The sequence below is a fragment of the Thunnus maccoyii genome, chromosome 19 (assembly GCF_910596095.1).
Source record: "Thunnus maccoyii chromosome 19, fThuMac1.1, whole genome shotgun sequence".
In the NCBI taxonomy this organism is placed as follows: Eukaryota; Metazoa; Chordata; class Actinopteri; order Scombriformes; family Scombridae; genus Thunnus; species Thunnus maccoyii.
In genome coordinates this window covers 1,099,539-1,119,388 of record NC_056551.1, presented here as the reverse complement: position 1 = coordinate 1,119,388, position 19,850 = coordinate 1,099,539, and the positions used below count along the sequence as shown (strand labels likewise).

Below are 19,850 nucleotides of genomic sequence, written 5' to 3'. Positions count from 1 at the left end.
AAACACGGATCATAATGCTAGTTTTGAGATTGATGAGGTTTATAATATGTATCCACACACATGTGACAGAGCACAGCCTTATAATCACGGGTGTGCTTGGTGTCCGAGAGACCAGGAACAGCCAAGAATGAAACAGCCAGCAGTGAGAAACTGAGTTGTGGTAAGTGTCCAGACTCACACTGCAACCTGCTACTGTACAGTCTGATGCAGCAGGGTCAGGAAGACCCACTTTATATGACATCTAACATGATGTGAAAAAAATATATGCTATTTTTCAGGGCATCAAAGGCCTACTTTTTCTCTGAATTTCTGCAGGCTTGTAAAACATACAGTGAGCCCGGCCACTATTGGAGAATTTATGGTGTAAAGTAAGGGATTTTTCACCCAAATTTGGCTAAACTCTAAACTGAACGGAGTTACTAGTTTTCGACCAGCTGAGGCTTAATGCCATGATTTGTCATGGTTGAACTGTCTACACACGAGATAAATCTGAGGGTGTTTGGAATGTTTAACAGGATAGGAAAGCAGGAAAAAAAAACAGTTTAACTTCTTGCGAATTATTGGACAATTTCACGTCCTCGGGCCAACATAATTCAATTAATAATAACAATAATAATTCAAATAAATCAAACTGAGAATAAAGAACCAGTCTTTGGTTGAACTGGTCACAACTCATTGACATATGTAAAGGTAGGTAGATAAAACTTTATTTTAAAGAGGTCTCTTCATCTATCTATCCATCCACCATCACGGTTTTAAATCCAAATGACTGGAAATGTAGCCTTTGTATGGATTTAGATGGATCTTTAGCTTATCTTAAGATCCACTGTTGCCTCTCAGTACTCATTACTGCATTAACTGTCCAGTTGTCCTAAAGTGTTTATAGTTTGATTTTTCCAGACACAATGTCTTGATAAACAGATACTGTCAGGAGAATATAGTCCTTCTGAGAGATATCTAGGAAATAGAGAGGATCCTGGGTGATCTCTGGGTTAAATCCCTGATGGACCAGCTTCACCTTCTGCTGCTTGAAGGTCTCTGTCACATCCAGAGAGGTCTGAAATCACAGGGAGGGATACAAGTGAAAAACTCTATATTGTCACTTTTAAGAAAACATACTGAAGGTGATGAAAACCTGTGTGACCTACCTGTATTCTGAGAAACCATGGCCAGGCATACGCAGGGAGTGTTTTTACTAAATGGCTGTAGAGTTTTGGGCCATTTAATTTGTGATCCTGTTTGAAGACGATAGCAGCCATGCCTACTCGACCTTCATATCCTGCTTACACAGATTGGAAAAAGACCACAGTCAGACTGAAATAAACAAGGGCAAACTACCCACAGTACCTCCATTCTCATACTTTGATTTGTCTATGATATAGCAGTATGGAGGCTTTCAGGTGCAACATGCAGCAGAGCTGTGAATTAGAAGGCAACAATGGTTACAGAGGTATTTGTTCCCATTTTAAGTTTTCTAAATGTTCTTTAACACAGAAACACAGGACTTTGGCAGATGGCTCTAAATGCTATGCTACCCATGAGCCTTAGCCTCAGTCAGTCACAAATAAGGGCCTTGTTTCCTGACAACAATCAATGAAGAAGAAGTTAAGAGTGTTTGAACGCTCTTAAATTTCTACACATTCTGCAGGATTCCCAAGCTGTCAGTGCATCATGACAGGGAAAGCCCTGTGTTTAAAGGGACTAAACTAGTGAATATGATTGGCCACAATTGTCACAGCCTCCAACATCCCCACCTAGAATGTATGATAATGCATTCTCTCTGATCCCATCTGGTATTGAAGTGTGTCACGAGTGCATCCAACGCACACTTCCCTGCAATCTGCACCACAGACACTGTAAACAATGATATAACTCACTGTTTACATAATTGATGTTAATAGTGTAGGAAACATTAGTAGAGTATGTGAAAATATGAATATCATTAAAACAGAATTGTGAAGCATGTTGACATGCACTGACATTTGACATTTAAAAAAAAAAAAAAGATCAGTCATGTAGTGATCAGTGATACATGATGATACTTTATCATTATATGTAAATTGTTTATATTCGTGTCTTGTGCTGTTTTGTATGTATTTTCTTTTCTTGAGTTTTGTGTTTTAATGTGCATATATGTACTGTTGCATTTTGTGCAGTTCTACATGTATTTTATTGTTGAGTTTTGTGTATCTTATAGGCCTATCTAGGGATGGGCATTGCAGACTAGCTTAGGCTATAAATGCTGTGGTATGTGGCATTAATTCATGCTATATAATTGTCCCTCTACAAATAAACATTAAATAAATAAGTATTGAGTCTCTATTCTATTTTTTAAATCATCACAGTAGCATATAACAATGCAATATGAAAACAATAAACTTCTAGAATAATTAAAAAATGTAGGCTCAAATTAAATTTATTGTAGTAATATCAGCCTACTGTTACTTTGCAGTATTTTGGTATGAAAACCTTCATTTATGATCAACAAAGTTCAAAGTATTCTGTATTTCACATACTGTACATGTCTAGTATTTTGTAACAACACAAACTGCTGGAAAAATTATTGATTGACAATTCAGTGAGTTATGATGCTGTAAGAGCAGATAGACCCCTTCCCACAATATACTTGCTAGCATTCAGAGGGGCAACTACCGCAGACCAATAAGGCAGCTGTGATGATACAATGACTAGCAACACCCAATGTGGTATCTACATTTGTATATCTATGGTTATACAGCATTAGAAATCACAGTGTCAACAGACCTGGCACGGTGACACCATAGACATTGACCTCCTGGATAAAATCAAGATGACCTAAAACCTCTGAGACCTCTGTAGTGGAAACATTCTCTCCTTTCCATCTGTAGGACACAGTGTTAGATGCAGTTATACTGTACCTGAGAACAAACACATATATACATACATACACACACACAGTACATGTAATCCTTATGTATAACAAATATGTGTCAAAGATATTTCACATTAGCTGTCTGGTATGATGGAAATATTTCATGAACCTTCTTGGACACCAGAGGACACTATTGAACTGGTTTACACTAGACTTTAAAATAGATCATGTACAGTGGAATACATGATACATTTTGCCTCGTCATTCCACATATGTACTATACAATATTATAAGACACATTCATGAGACATTAGATAGATGTTGACAAATCTCAGTTAGATAACATTGGGACAGGGTTTCTGCTCTATATGACACCAATGTTTGTCAAGTTGCAGCACAAGTTCTAATCATACAGACAGTAACCTGAAGGTACCTGAAGGTGTCTCCGATGCGGTCCCGGAAGTACAGAAAGTCCCTGTGGTCATGAAGCAGGAGGTCTCCAGTGTTGAAGTAGACGTCGCCAACCTTGAACACATCCCTTACCAGCTTCTTCTCAGACTGGACTTTGTTCCCAGCATAGCCCAGGAACTGGTTCATAGCTGTCAGAGGTGCTACCAGGATACCTGGCTCTCCTGCACACAGGATGGACATTTAGTGGACATGTCATCTTTTCTTCTGTACATACAGCTATGTGCTGAAGACGAAATGACTTTCATGTTAAAGGAGTCAGTCATGTGTTTAATTTACCTATTTGTGCTCGTAAACATCTTCCGCAGTCTGTTCGTACCGGCTCGTATGTTTGTGTGTCATATCTCAAGAGCTCAAATGACATAGAAAGCTGAAATAGAAGATTGACAATAGTTGTGACTTGATTAGCCACTGCTTTACCAGTTAATAGGTCATATTAGAAGGAGATGCTTTTCAGTAACTTTAACCGTTATCGTGTACATTAAAACTTAACTAATCAGTATTTGTATATTAAACAATGAATTAAATTATTTTGCATGAAAAATAGTTACTTGCAGTGTTGAACCCACAGTGAATTATTACAATCTCTACAGTCCTGCTGAGCTTTAGCATTTTTCAGCTGTTGTTGTGGTTTTGCATCACACAGTTTTACTGTTTGGTTCAGTCTCAGCGCTCTCATCAAGATGGTTTCCAGCAACAGCAGGCAGATATTTTGTGACCAGTGACAGAGCTCTGATAAACCCACTATACACTACATACCCAGCACCAAACGGGCAAACAGACTCAGTCTAGCTGGTGAACATAGTGGAGCCCACAGGAATGGGAAATACATGTCAGACAATAGAAAACATAGGCTGAATGTAATCAAGCTACTCAGACTCAAAAACAAGCAACTGATACATCTATCTACATCAATAAGGACTACTCTGAACAGCCACATAGAGAAAAAAGAGCCAAGCTGGTTCCAGCCATGAAATGTACAAGAGCTTATGGAGATTTCCCTGTAATCAGCTATGAAAGAGTCACTGTAAGGAAAAAAAGGGGGGAAATCACAGCAGGGAATAAATGTCATCTATTTGTTCTAAATTGTTTTAATTGTATCATTTGAAATAAATGTACATAAACCCATTATCCAATCATGTTTAGGCTCTTTGTTCTAACAGAGTGGGATCCCTGAGCCTCTGAAGGCGTTTTTCAGAGAAGCATACAGGTAATGGACCTTCAAATGGCTTTATTATCTTCAACTGGAGTACTCCAAAAACACTGAATCTTACATTTCCTATAATGCACTAAATATAATCTTTTCTTTAGTGCATCAATGTACATATCTTTCAAACTGAGATAACCATTTCTGGTAAACTGACCTTGAAACATAATATTCTGCCATGTCGGAAATGTGATTCTGTCATCATTTTACAGTCAGTAGACCTTTTGAGGCAAACTTTAAAAATGGGGAAAAGTGGTTTCCAATATGTTTGATGAGGAGGAAATGTGAGGAAATGTTTTATTCCTGACCTTGTTGAAGTAGCTCGCCCTCCCAATTGGTCCCACTTCATCTGTGTAGTTGAGGAAGCCGATGCTGGCTTCGGTCAAGCCGTAACCCTCCCTGATCTTGATCCTCCCAAAGCGTTTGACAAACTCCTTCCACACATCTGACCTGAGACCACTTCCTGCTGCTAGCCGAACACTGTGAGCTCTCTCCTCTGGAACCTTTAGGCAGGAAAAAGCTTGGATTAAAAAGCAGAATTCAAGCACTCCAAGATTTTGGGAAATATGCTTATGCACTAGCTTATCTAGAGTCAGATGTCACATGCTAGACATGATTATCACATGTATCTCTGTGTGTCCTGTCTTCGATGTGTTTAGCATAGCTTTGCATAATGACTGGAAGCTGGGGAAACTGCTAAGAGATCTGTAAAAGTGAAAACATAGTTCTCAATAAGTACAAAGCTCTCTAATGATGAGAAATCTTCAATCTGATCTGCTGTTTAGTCATTGGTGATGGGCAGACAAGGCACCAACACATGCTTCACCCTGTGAAGCACAATATTTCCGTGTTTCATCAATATATCAATGGTTAGACGGTTAACTTTTGATGCTGAACTATGTTATATATTATGCTCAAGACAAGTGAGCCAAGTGACCCTGTTTTTGTGGTAAAATTTGCAAGAACCTGAAAGGTGTGAGAATCCACCAGACCAAGATAGGCTGCACCAGGAGGAAGCAAGTGGAGCAAAAGCACTGCACTGCACCTGATGATGGAGGAGGAGCAGGGGCCGAAGCCACCCCACCGTGTCCAGAATCTCTGAGTTCCACATGCTGCACCTAGCAGCATCTGAACATTGCCAGATCTTGTGGCCTGCCGCAAACAAGGAGACTGAGGGGCACCACTTTGATGAGGATGTTGATACTGTCCTCAAGGTATCATCAAGGGGGGAAGTGGATCAATGACTCCAGTTGATGTGTGACCTGATTATCAGCATTGGTGCTTAGAGATTTGCTTTCAAACAACCAAAAGCCAGTAACAACATAGCTATGCCAAATCAGTGTGAGGTCAAGATCACCCAGCTTAGGAAAGAGTTGAAGTCTCTAAAACACCAGTAGAGGAAGGCGAGACAGGAGGCCGACCAGCCCTCACAGAGCTTCAGTACATTCTAATATGGAAGTTCATCTCCCTCCAATGCCCTGAGTGGCACAGGAGAAGGGTAAGTAAGGGTTTGATTCACTGAAGAGCTGCTTGGGCAGAGGTGGAGCAGGACCCTTGCATGCCCAGAAGAAGACATCAATCTACATCTTAGCGACAGCGACAGTAGGAGAGAGGAAGACTTCACCTGGAAGACTTGCAAAGAACTAATTACCACCTGAACCCTTGATCCTGTTTAACATCAAGGAGCCCACCCTGGCAGAAGTCAGGAATACAGTCAGTCGGACTCATCTCCAGGGCCAAGTGAAGTGCCATACAAAGCGTACAAGCACTGCGCGAGACTCCTGGAGATATTGTGGAGACTCATCAGGGTAGTATAGCGGAGGGGGAAGGTAGCCAAGTAGTGGAGACATGCAGAAGGTGTCTGGATACCAAAGGAGGAGAACGCAAGTGACATCACACAGTTCCCCACCATCTGCCTGCTCAGTGAGGAAGGCAAAATCTTTTTCAAGATTCTTGCTAATTGCCTGACAGTGTACCTCCTGAGGGATTTGTACATTGACACCACAGTGCAGAAGAGAGAAGTCCCAGGCATACTGGGCTGTATAGAGTACACAGGAGTGGTTACCTAGTTGATCTGTGAAGCAAGGGAAAATAGAGGAGACCTGGCAGTCGTTTGGCTGGAATTTGCTAATGCCTATGGATCCATTCCACTTGATCTTGAGGCAACAGTGCTGACAAGATACCATGTTCCAGAGAGGATCAAAGACTACTACTACTGGACTACTACAATAGTTTCAGTTTGGGATTCAACATCTGTGTGGCATCACCTAGAGAAAGGCATTATCATTGGTTGTACCAAATTAGTGTCTTTGTTTGCCTTGGCGATGAACATGCTTGTCAAGGCAGCAGAAATGGAATGCACCCTCAGAGATGCTGTAGTGGTCCAGTCAACGGAGCTAAAAGCATGGTTATGAGCAGTGGATAAATCAGGACTTCCAGGATGGTCAAGGCATGGATTTATCAGCACAGTATCCTGCCGAGACTTCTCTGGCCAACGCTGATATATGAAGTTCCAATGACCATCGTGAACAGCCAGTTACTTTGCAGGTGGCTGGGCCTACCAAAGAGCCTAACTTGCATTGCCCTATATGGGCACACCAACAAGCTGCAGCTTCCTTTCACTGGCATGACAGATCACTGGAGACAGAGAGGTGCTACTTTATAGACTCAACCAACACCATTGTCTCCTCTGCAGGCATTACAATTAGAACCGGGAGAAAGTTGCTAGCACAGGAGGCCAGCCAATAAATTAGAGAATAGGCTACTCTTATGATGAGGTAATATTTTAATAAATCATCATCATTCTGCAAATGTGTCTCAATCACAATAAATTACCTTTCCACTCATATGAAGTACCTGTCAAATACTTACACACCATGAATGAAAACTACATGAAGAAACCCATAATGGACTGTTGCAGGGGTATAGAGGTAGAGGTATAGTTTTGTTAAATGCAATGTATTAGAGAATTTGCAACACTTAAGTACAATATCAACTAAGGCTGCTCCTGCATTATTACCTGATCCTGGTCCAGTCTTGTAGAGGGACCCTAGGTCAATCCAGTTTTGGTCTAGTTGGTCTACAATCTAGTTTTAAGAGCTTTGTTATTTTTATTTGTATTTGGTTTTATGAATAAAGTTATATTTAATTGAACTAATACAAATTAAATATTAATTGAAAATAAATTTTTAAAAAATTATTGCAATTTATTGCAAAATAGGACATACATACAGATACATTTTCTGCAGCCCTTCTTTAGCTGAACAGGGAAGATCACTACATTCAAATTAAGGGTTATATATACACATATGCAATTGAAACTATAAAATCTGCCATCATATCTGCAAACCACCATATGATCAATTACTGTGTTTGCTGCATTCGGTGACACGATACCGCATATTTTTTGGCACAAACAGGAAAAAAAGCCCCAAAGCTTTATAAGGCCACATCAATCTATCACTAATATTCATGGTCCCCCGAGGACACCTAGACCTTATCTCTTGCACCACCATCAGGACACATCTTGTGTCCACACAAGAAACACATAGTACATAGTACATAGAGCAGATTCCATGATATTTACTGAACACCATAATGCTCAAACAATTCTTTTGTGGCATCATTATCACTGACTATAATGAACAATGAGGTCTCTAGGGGTAACTGCTGTGTCTTTAAAATTCAAGTCTAAAATGTTGTAATTTAGAATGAAGAAAGTGATTTTAAATATCGTTTTACCATGGGTTGGTTTACCAGGTATCGACAGAGCTCTCCTATGTACTGCACCACAGTCACATTGTATTTCACACAGTCCTTCCAAAACTGACTGGCAGAAAACTTCTTTTTTAAGACACATGTTGCACCTGTGATCCAAAGGAAAAGACAGAGAGAAGATGGAAACAGTAAGTAGTGTAAGGTTATATGCCGGGGAATACTACTGGCTTATCATTCATACTATATGTCTAACAGTGACAATATAAATTATTTATAGAAGGAGCTGTAGTGAGAAAAGTCCTCTAGTTTGTTTCGGCCTGTTCTCCTGGTATATGAGGAAGTGAGAATTCCTTATAGGCCTATAAAAAGGATATCCGTGGTTATGTTGGTTTCCTCCAGCATTTGCCCTGGATCTCACAATGTGCTGAATATAAATGGAAAATCTTCCAGGAATTGTGTGTTTGTCAGGATCATATGCTTCCACAGTCTCTAAGCTGCAGTTAATGTGTGGGAAAGCACAGCTCGCTGAAGGACAGTCACTGCGACCAAACAAATAATTATATGAGGAAGAAACAGTAAAAGCTGCAAAACTAAATCTGAGCTTTGTTTTTGCACTGGCTCATAGTTAGACCTGATACTTCAAAAGGAAAATGATTATTTTGACCCAGCCATCAGGGGATGGGGTGTGTTTTCCAACTCAAACAGCTATAAGAAGTAAAATATATTTTGCAGTTATAATCCTTAAAGGTACAATATAGTTCAGCATTTTTGAAAATACACTAATTCTCTTTCTTTCTGAGTTGGATGAGAAAATCGATATTGGTCTCATGTCTGTGTTAAGTTTGGAGCAGTTAGAATGTAATCTGCCTAGCTTAGCATATCAGACTGGAAGCAGGGGAAACAGTCTGACTCTGTCGAAAATTCAAAAATACACTTACCAACACCTCTCAGTCTTACTGATTTACATGTTGTATCTTGTTTGTTTAATGTACACAAAAAGTTATATTTTTAGTTTTTTAGGGGGAGTTACATGCTGGAACTATTTCTTGGTGAACAGAAGCCAGGGGCAATGACTTCTGGACAGGGGTTTTGTCGTTACAGTAATGTTTCCAGACAAACTGCATTAAGTACTGGTCAAACTGATAAATAGTTGTTTGTCAAGAGTTCTTTCCAAACGTCTTGAAAATTATGTATTAGGAGATGATTCGAGAATTGTGCTTGTGTGCTTGTGCTTCTGCTGCTTCACAGAACTCGGAGGACAGTGACATGAACAAAAAAAAAATTGCTATATGTATGTCAAGACAAAGTAAATAACTTATGAAATACGGAGAAAAATATGAATTACATACCAGTTATCAATAACTATAGCGTGACAGTCGGTTGAGGTGGAACGGGATTCTGTGTGGTGGACAATGGGGGTAAAGCGAGTGCCTCTGGGAAGTGTGCTCCAAAGCCTCAGTTTAAATTCTACATTGACTACAGTACAGCTGTTCTTACCAAGGTGTATGCATCCACCGATCCCTAACAGTGAAGCAGACATGTGGTAAAGAGGAAGAGTGATGTAGATGATGTCATCAGATGTGGCTCCACACATCTGAAAGAAAGCCATACTCATAATGGCTTTAAGATGACCTACACGGGCTGCCTTAGAGAGACCTGTAAGAGAATGGCACCAGTTACTGCAGAGATGGTCCACATCTTGTTAAAGGATCTGGCTGACGATTTTTTTTTTTTATTGTAAACAAGTCTTTGCTGAACCGAACCAACAATGAACTGATCTACTAGTAAGTATTGTGTGTGTATCCAAAACCTGATGTATCTTATTCCTTTGTGCTGTAGACCTGCATTGTTGTCCAAAAACTATTAAAAACACATCAGTGAGTCGCACCACTGCACTGGGTGACATGTTCCTTCACCCTGAAGACAGTGGTTACTGTAGCTTGTTTAGCTTGTTTAGAAACGGCTCCAAACACCCTGTAAATGTGGTTCTATTTACAGCTCAGTTAGCTTGTTGTGCTGCATATTACAACCTTGACTTTGTATTACATTATAAATTTCTCAAAGAACTTCAGTACAAAGTCAAGAGGTTGTGATATACAGCACAACAAGCAAGTGACTGGTTGCTATCTTATCCATATAATTGTTTAGCCATTTCTAAACAAGTTGCAGTAACCAGTGTCTTCAGGGGTGATGGAAGATGTTATCTAGTGCAGCGGTATGGCTTACTGATGTGTTTTTAATAGTTAATAGACAACAACAGAGCTCTACGGCACAGAGGAATAAGATATATCAGGCTGTGGATACACACAATACTTGTTAGTAGATCAGTTCATTGTTGATTTGGGTCCAAACATGAGATTTGTTGACAGTGCAAAAGGTGTAGATGATCACCAGCCAAATCCTTTAATTTGTAGTGTAGTTAGTTACTTAGTTAGAAGTTACTTCTGCATGTGCTAGCACAGCACATTTTAACCTCTGAAATGGTTTTGTGATTCCACTGCTGTTCTGAAGCATAGTGGAGTTGGGCAAAATTTTATTTATCACTTTTACTGCATTTCATCTTTTAACTGCACCCATAACAAATGGTGACTGTACTTATGGGGACAGCAGTGCTTTGAGCTAAATGTTGAGCTAACCAACATACTAGCAATAACAATGTTGGCATGCTGATGTTCAGCAGGTATAAATGTTGTAGTTCCATGTTCACCATCTTCATTTACCGTTTTAGCTAATTTGCTAATTAGCACTAAACACTAAGTACAGCTGAGGCTGATAGGAATGTCATTAGTTTTGGTATCTAAACATAAACTGAAGTAAACTAATTACAGTTTATCCTGAAAGAAACATGAACTTTACTTTTATTTGTTATGTATTGTTCATATTTACTATGATTTCATTACTATTACTGTCACAGTGTCCATTCATTGACTGTAGTATAATGTGGGAGGCAGTCTCTTGTATGATGAAGCCTGTGCTTCAAATAGTGTGTGTGTGTGTGTGTGTGTGTGTGTGTGTGTGTGTTTGGTTGAGCTGTTGACACACATTGGTCTGTTTTTTAATAAAATGTTTGTAAGGGATTCCTTTGCCTTACTTGTGGACACTTTGTTTTTTATCACAGTCAGATATCCTCTTCATATAAATACCTGGGTGGCGTTATGATAGACGCCACCCTGTCGTGGACTCCTCATGCAGAATTTATTTGTAAGATACAGCAGCACATTTACATTCTTCGTAGACTCAGATCTTTTGGAGCCAGTAGCCAGATCATGTTTCTGTTTTTTTAAATCAGTTACTCAGAGTGTCATGCTCTACTGCAGTACAGCCTGGTTCAGCAGCCAATCTGTGAAACTTAGAAATAAAGATTATTATTAATATTATTAATAAAACTAAGCTATACAAATCTGAATTTGAGCAAAGATTATTGGCCAACCTGTGGCACACTCCTTTCAAGTAGCTCACAACAAGAGCATGCTCAGACTTGCTAACAGTATCTCTTCTGACTCCCTGCACGAGCTGAACGAAAATACCAAATTCTGCCCTCTAATTGTTCCTCAATTTAAACACAACAAACTGAAGACTTCTTTTGTACCTTAGTCTATCCTGTTGCTTACCAAGATCAGTGTGCTGGTAATTGAGATCTGAATCCAGAGGATATGACGTGATATGTATGATGTGTTATGAAAAGTGTCATATCTGTAACCGTATGTTTAATCCGTGTGTCACCCTCTCAAATGAAACTACCTGAGGACATTTTTAATTTCATTGCTTTAATAGTTATTATATTATCGTCACATTGGTGGGTTTATTTAATAACTTGACTTGTTCTTGCTACAATATTCTTTTTATTCTATTTTCTGTAAAGCACTTTGAATTGCCCTCAAATGTGCTATACAAATAAAGTTGCCTTGCCCTTGCAAAATGAATTTCAGTGTGACAATAAAGTCATATATCATATCATAGATCTAAGTAGTGCTTCCTCTGTTTTTTTATATTAATACAATAATACATATGTACAATACATTTTTTTAATAAACACAATAATGTGTTGAATAGAGTAGTTTGGACGTGTGATGTTTGTGCAGTGTAAGGTGGCTGGCCATCTGTAAGAATACAACGCTCATGCAGTACCTGTGGTGCCTGAAGTAAAGATGAAGAGGAAGTTTGACATGATGTCAACTTTAGGAAGGTCGCTTAAGTTTTCTCCAGACATGCGCTCCACCTTATCGAGTAAACTGTTGAAACCCTCAGAGGATGATGAGTGATCCACCACCCACACAGCCATGTTGTCATTCTTCAGGTCAGGCAGCACCTCCTCCACCAAACGCACCAAATCTGGATAAACCAACACAATGAGTCATCTAATTGCTTCCTCATAAACCTAGTAAGTAAGAATGTAGACAGAGCTGTTGAATCATCTCTACCGTCATTTTAGAGGCTGTGGTAGTGGTGTTGTTGCACCACATTGAATTGTACTGTAAGGTGTTCCTGTTATTTTGTCCTCCTCTACACACACACACACACACACACACACAATAATAGGCATGTGCATAGACTGACCTCAAAGGGGGCTTGAGCACCTGCTCATTTGGCCTCTTGGAGAGAAAGTGCCCTTTTCTAAACCCAGCAGTGCTTTTTGCTAACAGGGATAACTTTATCTCATTATTAGACAGGCCGGCCACTTTTAACATGTGTAACAGTTTAACATCCAACATCATAACATTATTTGTATGACTGAAAATATGGAAAAGCATAGTATAGTTCCCCTTTAAGAAACACGTTTCCCTCCCTTCTGTAACAAGCAGCCAATGTGCTGTTAAATAATATAACACTGTTAAATCATTATAAACCACCTTATCTAAAATGCATATGTTGCATTTCAGAATTGTGGCTTAAATGCATGATGTGTTCCGAGCCTCAGTATAATATGATATGTGAATTATATTGAACTAATTTGTTGGCACATAGTAATAGTATCTTAGCCATACAGTATCAGCATCTTCTTATTGTGTCATTACTGAAGCAGTTACAGTATGCCTTCTATGGAGAGGTGGTAAGAGATGAATATGGAGGTGAGAGAGGAAGTGCATCTTTGTCAGCAGTAGAGCCTCTGCTCAAGTGAGGATGTCAGTCAGCGGGCTACAGGTAAGAGCTGAGCTGGTTAACATGTAAGGAGAATTTTGCTGAAATACACTTCATTTCTTTGCATGTATCATTAATTATCATGCAGCAGTGTCTGAACCAACCTCAGTCATGGGTTTCTTTTAAATACATACATTTTAATATCCCTTTAACAGTGTTGCAAAAGTAGTCATTCCAGGCATATATTTATTTAATGATGAATTTGGGCCCCTGCCCCTCTAACATCCTCTGCACGTCCCTGCATGATAATGTGTCTTAGGTTGAGGTTGCAGTCAAGATAACACCTTTCACGATCATTGACAGACCATGACACTTCAAGAATGTAGGTAAAAAGTCAATATAATCATATCATTCTGATTCAGGGCTGCATACCTTTCAAACATATAGCTGCCATGGCATGGTACTTTGCTCTTTACCTGTCACCTATCAGTGTGACTGATAGCATTTCACATGTTAGGAAACTTCCATCATGAGGGCCTGTCTTTAAAAAAAACTCTTACTATACAATAGAGGACAGAAAATAATGTTAAAACTGCTGCATCTCAAACACACAGCACTTCTCATCTCATTGGAGAATTTGTGAAATAAAATCTCGTCTACTGTGGATAATATTTACATAAAACAAGTTAAAGGACAGGTTCACATTTTTTCAGGTCTGTCTTAAAACAACAGTCAGGTGCCCATATCAGTCTGAGTTAGTCATATCAAGTGGATATCTGACACATTTACAGTCTGTTTAGCATCAAATTCCCTCTTTGTGTTTCCTCGGACAGTGTTTCCCTGTAAGTGTGGTGGAAGTATAGTAACAAAAAGAGGGACTTTGGCACTAAAAAGACTGTAACGTTGAAAGATATCAACTTGATTTGACTCATTTGGACGCTGAAGCTTCATATTAGCTTCAGATAAACTTTTAAATACATTTTTACACAGAAGGAGGACTGTGGATTTTGTCCCCCATCACTTCCATTGTAAGTACATTATGAAGGGATCTTCTAATGGTCAGTATGAACAGGAGGAATGATTACAGCAAGAAAAACATGTTTCACTGTTCATTTGGGCTCCTGACTGTTGTTTTAAGACAGACTTGAAAACTTCTGAACCTGTCCTTTAAGTCCAGTAATTCAGGGGTTAACAAAAGCCCAAAATCCTCAGTTATAGTCCAGGGTACACACTTTTAATCTTGTTTTGGTCTTGAGTTATAAAACTGTTTATGGGAACCATAATCATGTTATGGCAGTGTGAAAAAATAGTTTATAAACTTCCCAGTTGTATCTGAATTGGAGATATTCTGCACGCTGAGATATCAAACAAACTTCAGACTCTCAACAAAGCATTGGCTGCAAAAGCTGTCAATCTTAATTGGTCTGCAACTAACAATTATTTTCATTATCAGTTTATCTATTGCTTTTTGTTTATGAATTGTTTAGTCTAGAAATCATAAACAAAAGTGCCTGTCACCATTTCCCAGAACCCAAAGTGACAACTTCAAATTGTTTTGTTATTTCCAATGATAGAACAAATAGAAAAGCAGCAGATCTTCACACACATCATTTAGCATCTTTGCTTGATAAATAACTAAATCACTTAATCGCTAATTAAAATTGTAGCTGATTAATCTTCTGTTGAATGACTAATTAATTGTTTCACCACTACATCTGAAAAAAAAATCAATTCAACAGATTAAAAGTGGCTCTACATGGCTTGTTTGTTCCTGGGTTTACCTGTTAACTAACTACTATAAATATATAACAATACAGCAGATTTATTGAACTGTACAGTGTTCTGTTCTTCATCATTCTCATTAATATGCTCTATATTTACATCCTTTACAATGTCTATGTTCCAGTGGGGGAAAGTAACTAATTACAATGACTCAAGTGTACTTAAATGCAATTTTGAGGTGCTAGTATTCTTACATTTTAGAGGGAAATATTGTATTTTTTCTCCACTATATTTACACTATGTGACAGTTACTCACTCACTCTAAGTTAAGATTTTACATACAAAATGTATGATCATATTCAAAAAGATAATTATTATAGATAAGCTGCCAAAAAGTATATAATTGAGTAAATGATATACTTTTACTATAATACTGCTGACACATTGATGCATCAATAACAATAATCCAATGATAATAATAATAATAATTATAATAAAACTCTGAAGGGGGGCATAAGGATGAATAATGGCAGGTCATCTCTTATCTCTTCCCATTCTGCTGACATGATGTTAACACAACAAAAGTCCTTTGAAAAAGAGTTGTTATAAATTAGACTTCAAGTATGAAAGCTATCTTGTCGATGTATTTTATATCAAAGTGTATTAAAACACATTGTACATTTAAATATCCAACAAGAAGTAAACTGTGTTCTGTGCATATTGTGGGACCCCAAACTTAAAGGGGTGAATTCAAGGCCTGAGAGAGTATTTGTGTGGCCCTGCTGAGGCAACAGTCAGCCTTATCATTCTATTTTAGAAACATGGGTTCTTACGTGGATCTTAATGTGTGTAAATTGCAACCACTCCCATTTCCCATTGATGGGGAGTGGCTGCAGGAGAACTGTAGACATTTCTTTAACCACCTCAGAAAGGTACTGACCGAGTCAGGCTTCATGAATCAAAGCACAATGAAGCAGGGTGGATACAGTTTACCTCAGTTAAAGCAATTTCTCAGACTGTACAGAAACGTGAGAGGAGACGTGCAATACCTGCGCCAACAACCAGCGTCTTGGCTCCACAACTGTGAAAGCAGTGAAGCAGAGATTTGGCTTTAATGTTGACGTTGAGAAACGCGACTTCACAGCCAAGTTTACACAGTCCCAACCACACACAGATAAAGTCCGGTTCGTTGCACATCAACACAGCAACAATGTCTCCTTGTTTCAAAGAGCCCTCCGTCCTGAACGCGTTCGCAAACTGGTTACTTCTCCTGTCCACATCCTGGTATGTCAGGCTCTGGTTTTCGAAGATAATGAAGGGTTTGTTCGGGTTCTTCTTCGCTTGCTGGAGAAAGCAGTCGAGGTATGTGATGATTCCTTGCTGCATACGAGCCCGCAACGTCTTCCCGTACCTCCGGAGTTTTAAGTAATAAATCAAATCCACCCAGAAGAAGGGATAAGTCATTCTCTGGTAGAGAAAAAGAGCCAGAAATCCTGCTAAAAGGCTGGTAAACACCAGAGTTATCATCTTGACGTAAAAACACTAGGCTACTCCTCACTTGAAGACTGCTTCAGAACTTGAGATAATAGGCTGCAGTCGCGCATGCCTTAGAAACCTGCAGTCAGCGATAGCCTGCACATTAGCCTATGCAATCTCACAGCAGCCGAGTGACAGCCAATGAGCTATGAGCAGGGAGATGAACAGTCTGTAGATCTGACAGGGCCGCTCCTAGGTGTTATATGGACCCGAAAATTGATTGATTGCCCTCTACCAGGTTTCTAGTAAATGATTAGCAAAAATGTCCAGAACACACGTCTACAAATCAAGAAGATGCTGGATGCAAAAAATATTGTAAATGACCCTTTGACCGCCTGCCTCTACCTGTTGCTTTGATAGCCTGTTGTGAATGACCTGCTAAGAATCCTGATCTGAACCATTGAAACAGTAAGCCTTGTTGTAACTTGCCTTAGTCCTTAGTTGTGTATTTGGCTAATAGGTTCAATTTATTCATTCATATGAACATGGAAATGACAGTCAACCAACAGTCATTATCAAAGTACAGGAAATAAATACCCACAAAGTAAAAAACACCCAAACAACAATATAAAAATAAATGTAATTAAATACCTAATTAAAGGATAATTTCACAATTTTTCAAGTGTGTCTCAAAACAGCAGTCAGGTGTCCATATGAACAGTGAAAGAGGTTTCCTCTCTGTAATCATTCCTTCTGTTCATACTGGTGATAGGGGCCAAAATCCACAGTGTGTCCACACAGTCATTTTTAAAAGTTGATGTGAAGCTTATATGAGGCTTCAGCAGTCTGAGTTAGTCATATCAAGTGGATATCTGACACATTTACAGTCTTTTTAGCATCAAATTCCCTCTTTGTGTTTCCTCGGACAGTGTTTCCCTGTTGACCTGTGGTGGAAGTATAGTAACAAAAGAGGGACTTTGGCGCTAAAAAGACTGTAACATTGAAAGATATCTACTTGATTTGACTCATTTGGACACTGAAGCTTCATATTAGCTTCAGATAAACTTTTAAATACATTTTTGCACAGGAGTAATGTGGATTTTGTCCCCCATCACTTCCATTGTAAGTACATTATGAAGGGATCTTCTAATGGTCAGTATGACCAGGAGGAATGATTACAGCAAGAAAAACATGTTTCACTGTTCATTTGGGCTCCTGACTGTTGTTTCAAGACAGACTTGAAAAACTGTGAACCTGTCCCTTACTGTTGTATTCCCTATGGAATCAAAGAGAGACAGGTGGAGAGACTGTGATTAATAAGACACTCATGTGATGGATGTCCCTCCTCCACAGTCCTTAACAACATCTTAGACAGGTGGTTTTAATACGGAGAGTCCACTGTCCTCTCTGTTGTCATTCCAGCCTCCCAGCTCTCCTGGATATTCAATTGATTGCCTCTTTGTCAGTAGCCAGGTTTCCATCCAAACATAGTCCAAATTTCAATTGAAATTTCAGAAAATTGATACAAGAAAATGCAAATTAATGTGCGTTTCCATCCACTACTGTTCTGTGAACATTAATAGTTGAGCTATAAATCAACTTTCCACCTCATCCAGGCATACTTTTTTTTGTTGCAATATTTAGACTTTTCCAGCAAATTTCCAGCATTTCCACTCATGTTTTTTTATGCTCAAATTGAAAAATTATCCTCAGCATAGCAGGGGTAACAATAAATGACATGTTTTAAGATACATAAAAATACTCTGCTTTGAATAATAATGTGTCAAAATACTTCACTGTGAGGTCCATTCTTCAAGTTACCACATCACACTCTCTTAAGTTGCATTCTGAACCACAATGGGCTCCAAACTAGTTGTAATGTCACAAATTAGTGGAAGCTCAAACATCCAAGAGAATGAACAGTAAACAGTGCAAACAGACTTTAAAGGAGGTGCAAGAAGAACAAACAGATCTCACTAGTAGTAGGACGCAGCTACATTGACTGAAGAGTTTGAGAAAAAGTGCCAGGAGAACCAAAAAGACAAAGACTGCTCCTCTCCATGGAGGCCAGTGTTCAGGCTGAGAGGAAGGAGAACTGCATGTTGAAGGAATGGAAACCATTGGAGAAGACTAGAAAGAGAGCAGAACAAAATGCAGGAGATGCTGCAGAATCAGTAGAGCCTCCCCAAGGACCAGCTGTAAGACAAAGAGAGGGACCTCAGGAAGGTGGACAGATCTCTGGAAGCCCACAAACAACCAGAAGTTGTGAACTGGAGCAAGGACATGAGGAAAATGGAATGTGACACTCTAGAGAGGAGCTTCAAAAGAGAGCTGGCTGCTGAGAAGAAGCACTTCACGGAGGAGCTGGCCACCAAACAAGAGAGCTTCAAAAAAGCTGTCCTTGAAGGAGCTCCACTTCAGAACAAAGCTCTCTTTGAAAGAAGAGAGCTTCCAACGGGAGCTGGTAGCCAGAGAGAACAGATTCCAGAAGGCTGCCAAGGAGCTGATGCTGGAGAAGCAGCTCCCTCTGAAGGAAGAGTTCTTCAAAATGGAGAGAAGAGCGTCAACAAAGAACTGCAGGCCAACCATGAGTGACTCAGAGCTGGAGGAGGAGGAAGACTCTGTAGCTGTAAGCGGAAAACGAAGAGCTGGAGAAGAAGTAGCTCCTGAAAGAGCAGGGCTGGATGCAGCAGGAAAACAAGGCCCCAGAGGAGATATGGTGCCTGTTTGTCCAAAGCATCCAGCTTCAGGTAAGCTGTCTCAGCTGATTATGTTGCTTTGGAATAAGGACTAGTTTGCTTCAGAATTCACCATTCACAGTGAAATAAAAATGTAGTCTCCTCTTGAAAAACAAGAAAAAAAAAGAAGAAGTGGCACTTCTGGCATCAGTACATGAACAAGATGGCTGTTGCTGCTCTGGATGACCTGCAGTAGATTTTCCTCACAAACCCTTCCCACAACTTATCTCACTTCCCCACCCCCACCTCTGCCAAACATATAAATATAATATATATACAGTTCACATCCAACAACATACATAGAAAGGATTATTATGTGGATGTTGATTGAAAAACAAATTTCATAATGTTAAGATTCAATCATTTACGTTTAATAACCAATTACACCACCTCATTCTTGTTAGTATTACTACTTCCCTGTAACACAGCACAGTCAATTTAAACATTGTTTAAACTCAAACAAGTCAACCAAAAGACATTGTAACCCAAATCAGGGAAACAATTTCTAAAACATTAAGAGAAACTCTCTGCTGTTGTTGTTGTAGTTAGAAAATATAGCTTGCTGAAAAAACTCCTATACAACACTCATATT

General features: G+C 39.2%; 1 protein-coding gene across 2 annotated transcripts; it reads right to left on the bottom strand.

Moving 5' to 3' along the window:
* Nucleotides 1–408: 408 nt before the first annotated feature.
* LOC121886000 (long-chain fatty acid transport protein 6) lies at nucleotides 409–16,734 on the bottom strand. Of its 2 annotated transcripts, XM_042395871.1 has the most exons (10): nucleotides 16,094–16,734; nucleotides 12,372–12,575; nucleotides 9,741–9,899; nucleotides 8,268–8,392; nucleotides 4,835–5,029; nucleotides 3,599–3,689; nucleotides 3,285–3,483; nucleotides 2,764–2,861; nucleotides 1,149–1,279; nucleotides 409–1,057 (listed from the first exon to the last, which is right to left on the bottom strand). In XM_042395871.1, the coding sequence occupies exons 1-10, from the start codon at nucleotides 16,569–16,571 to the stop codon at nucleotides 881–883; spliced, it is 1,857 nt and encodes a 618-aa protein (XP_042251805.1). In that variant the 5' UTR covers nucleotides 16,572–16,734; the 3' UTR covers nucleotides 409–880. The 2 variants fall into 2 exon arrangements, with proteins under 2 accessions (XP_042251805.1, XP_042251806.1); XM_042395872.1 differs by lacking the exon at nucleotides 9,741–9,899.
* Nucleotides 16,735–19,850: the final 3,116 nt, after the last annotated feature.

Excerpts from the sequence above, each read along its gene's own strand:
- LOC121886000 (XM_042395871.1), bottom strand. The coding sequence starts at position 16,571 with ATGATAACTCTGGTGTTTACCAGCCTTTTAGCAGGATTTCTGGCTCTT. Across the intron at positions 8,393-9,740 it reads CGGTGGATGCATACACCTTG|GTGCAACATGTGTCTTAAAA; the intron begins GTAAGAACAGCT and ends TTTGGATCACAG. Across the intron at positions 1,058-1,148 it reads CATGGTTTCTCAGAATACAG|ACCTCTCTGGATGTGACAGA; the intron begins GTAGGTCACACA and ends CTGTGATTTCAG.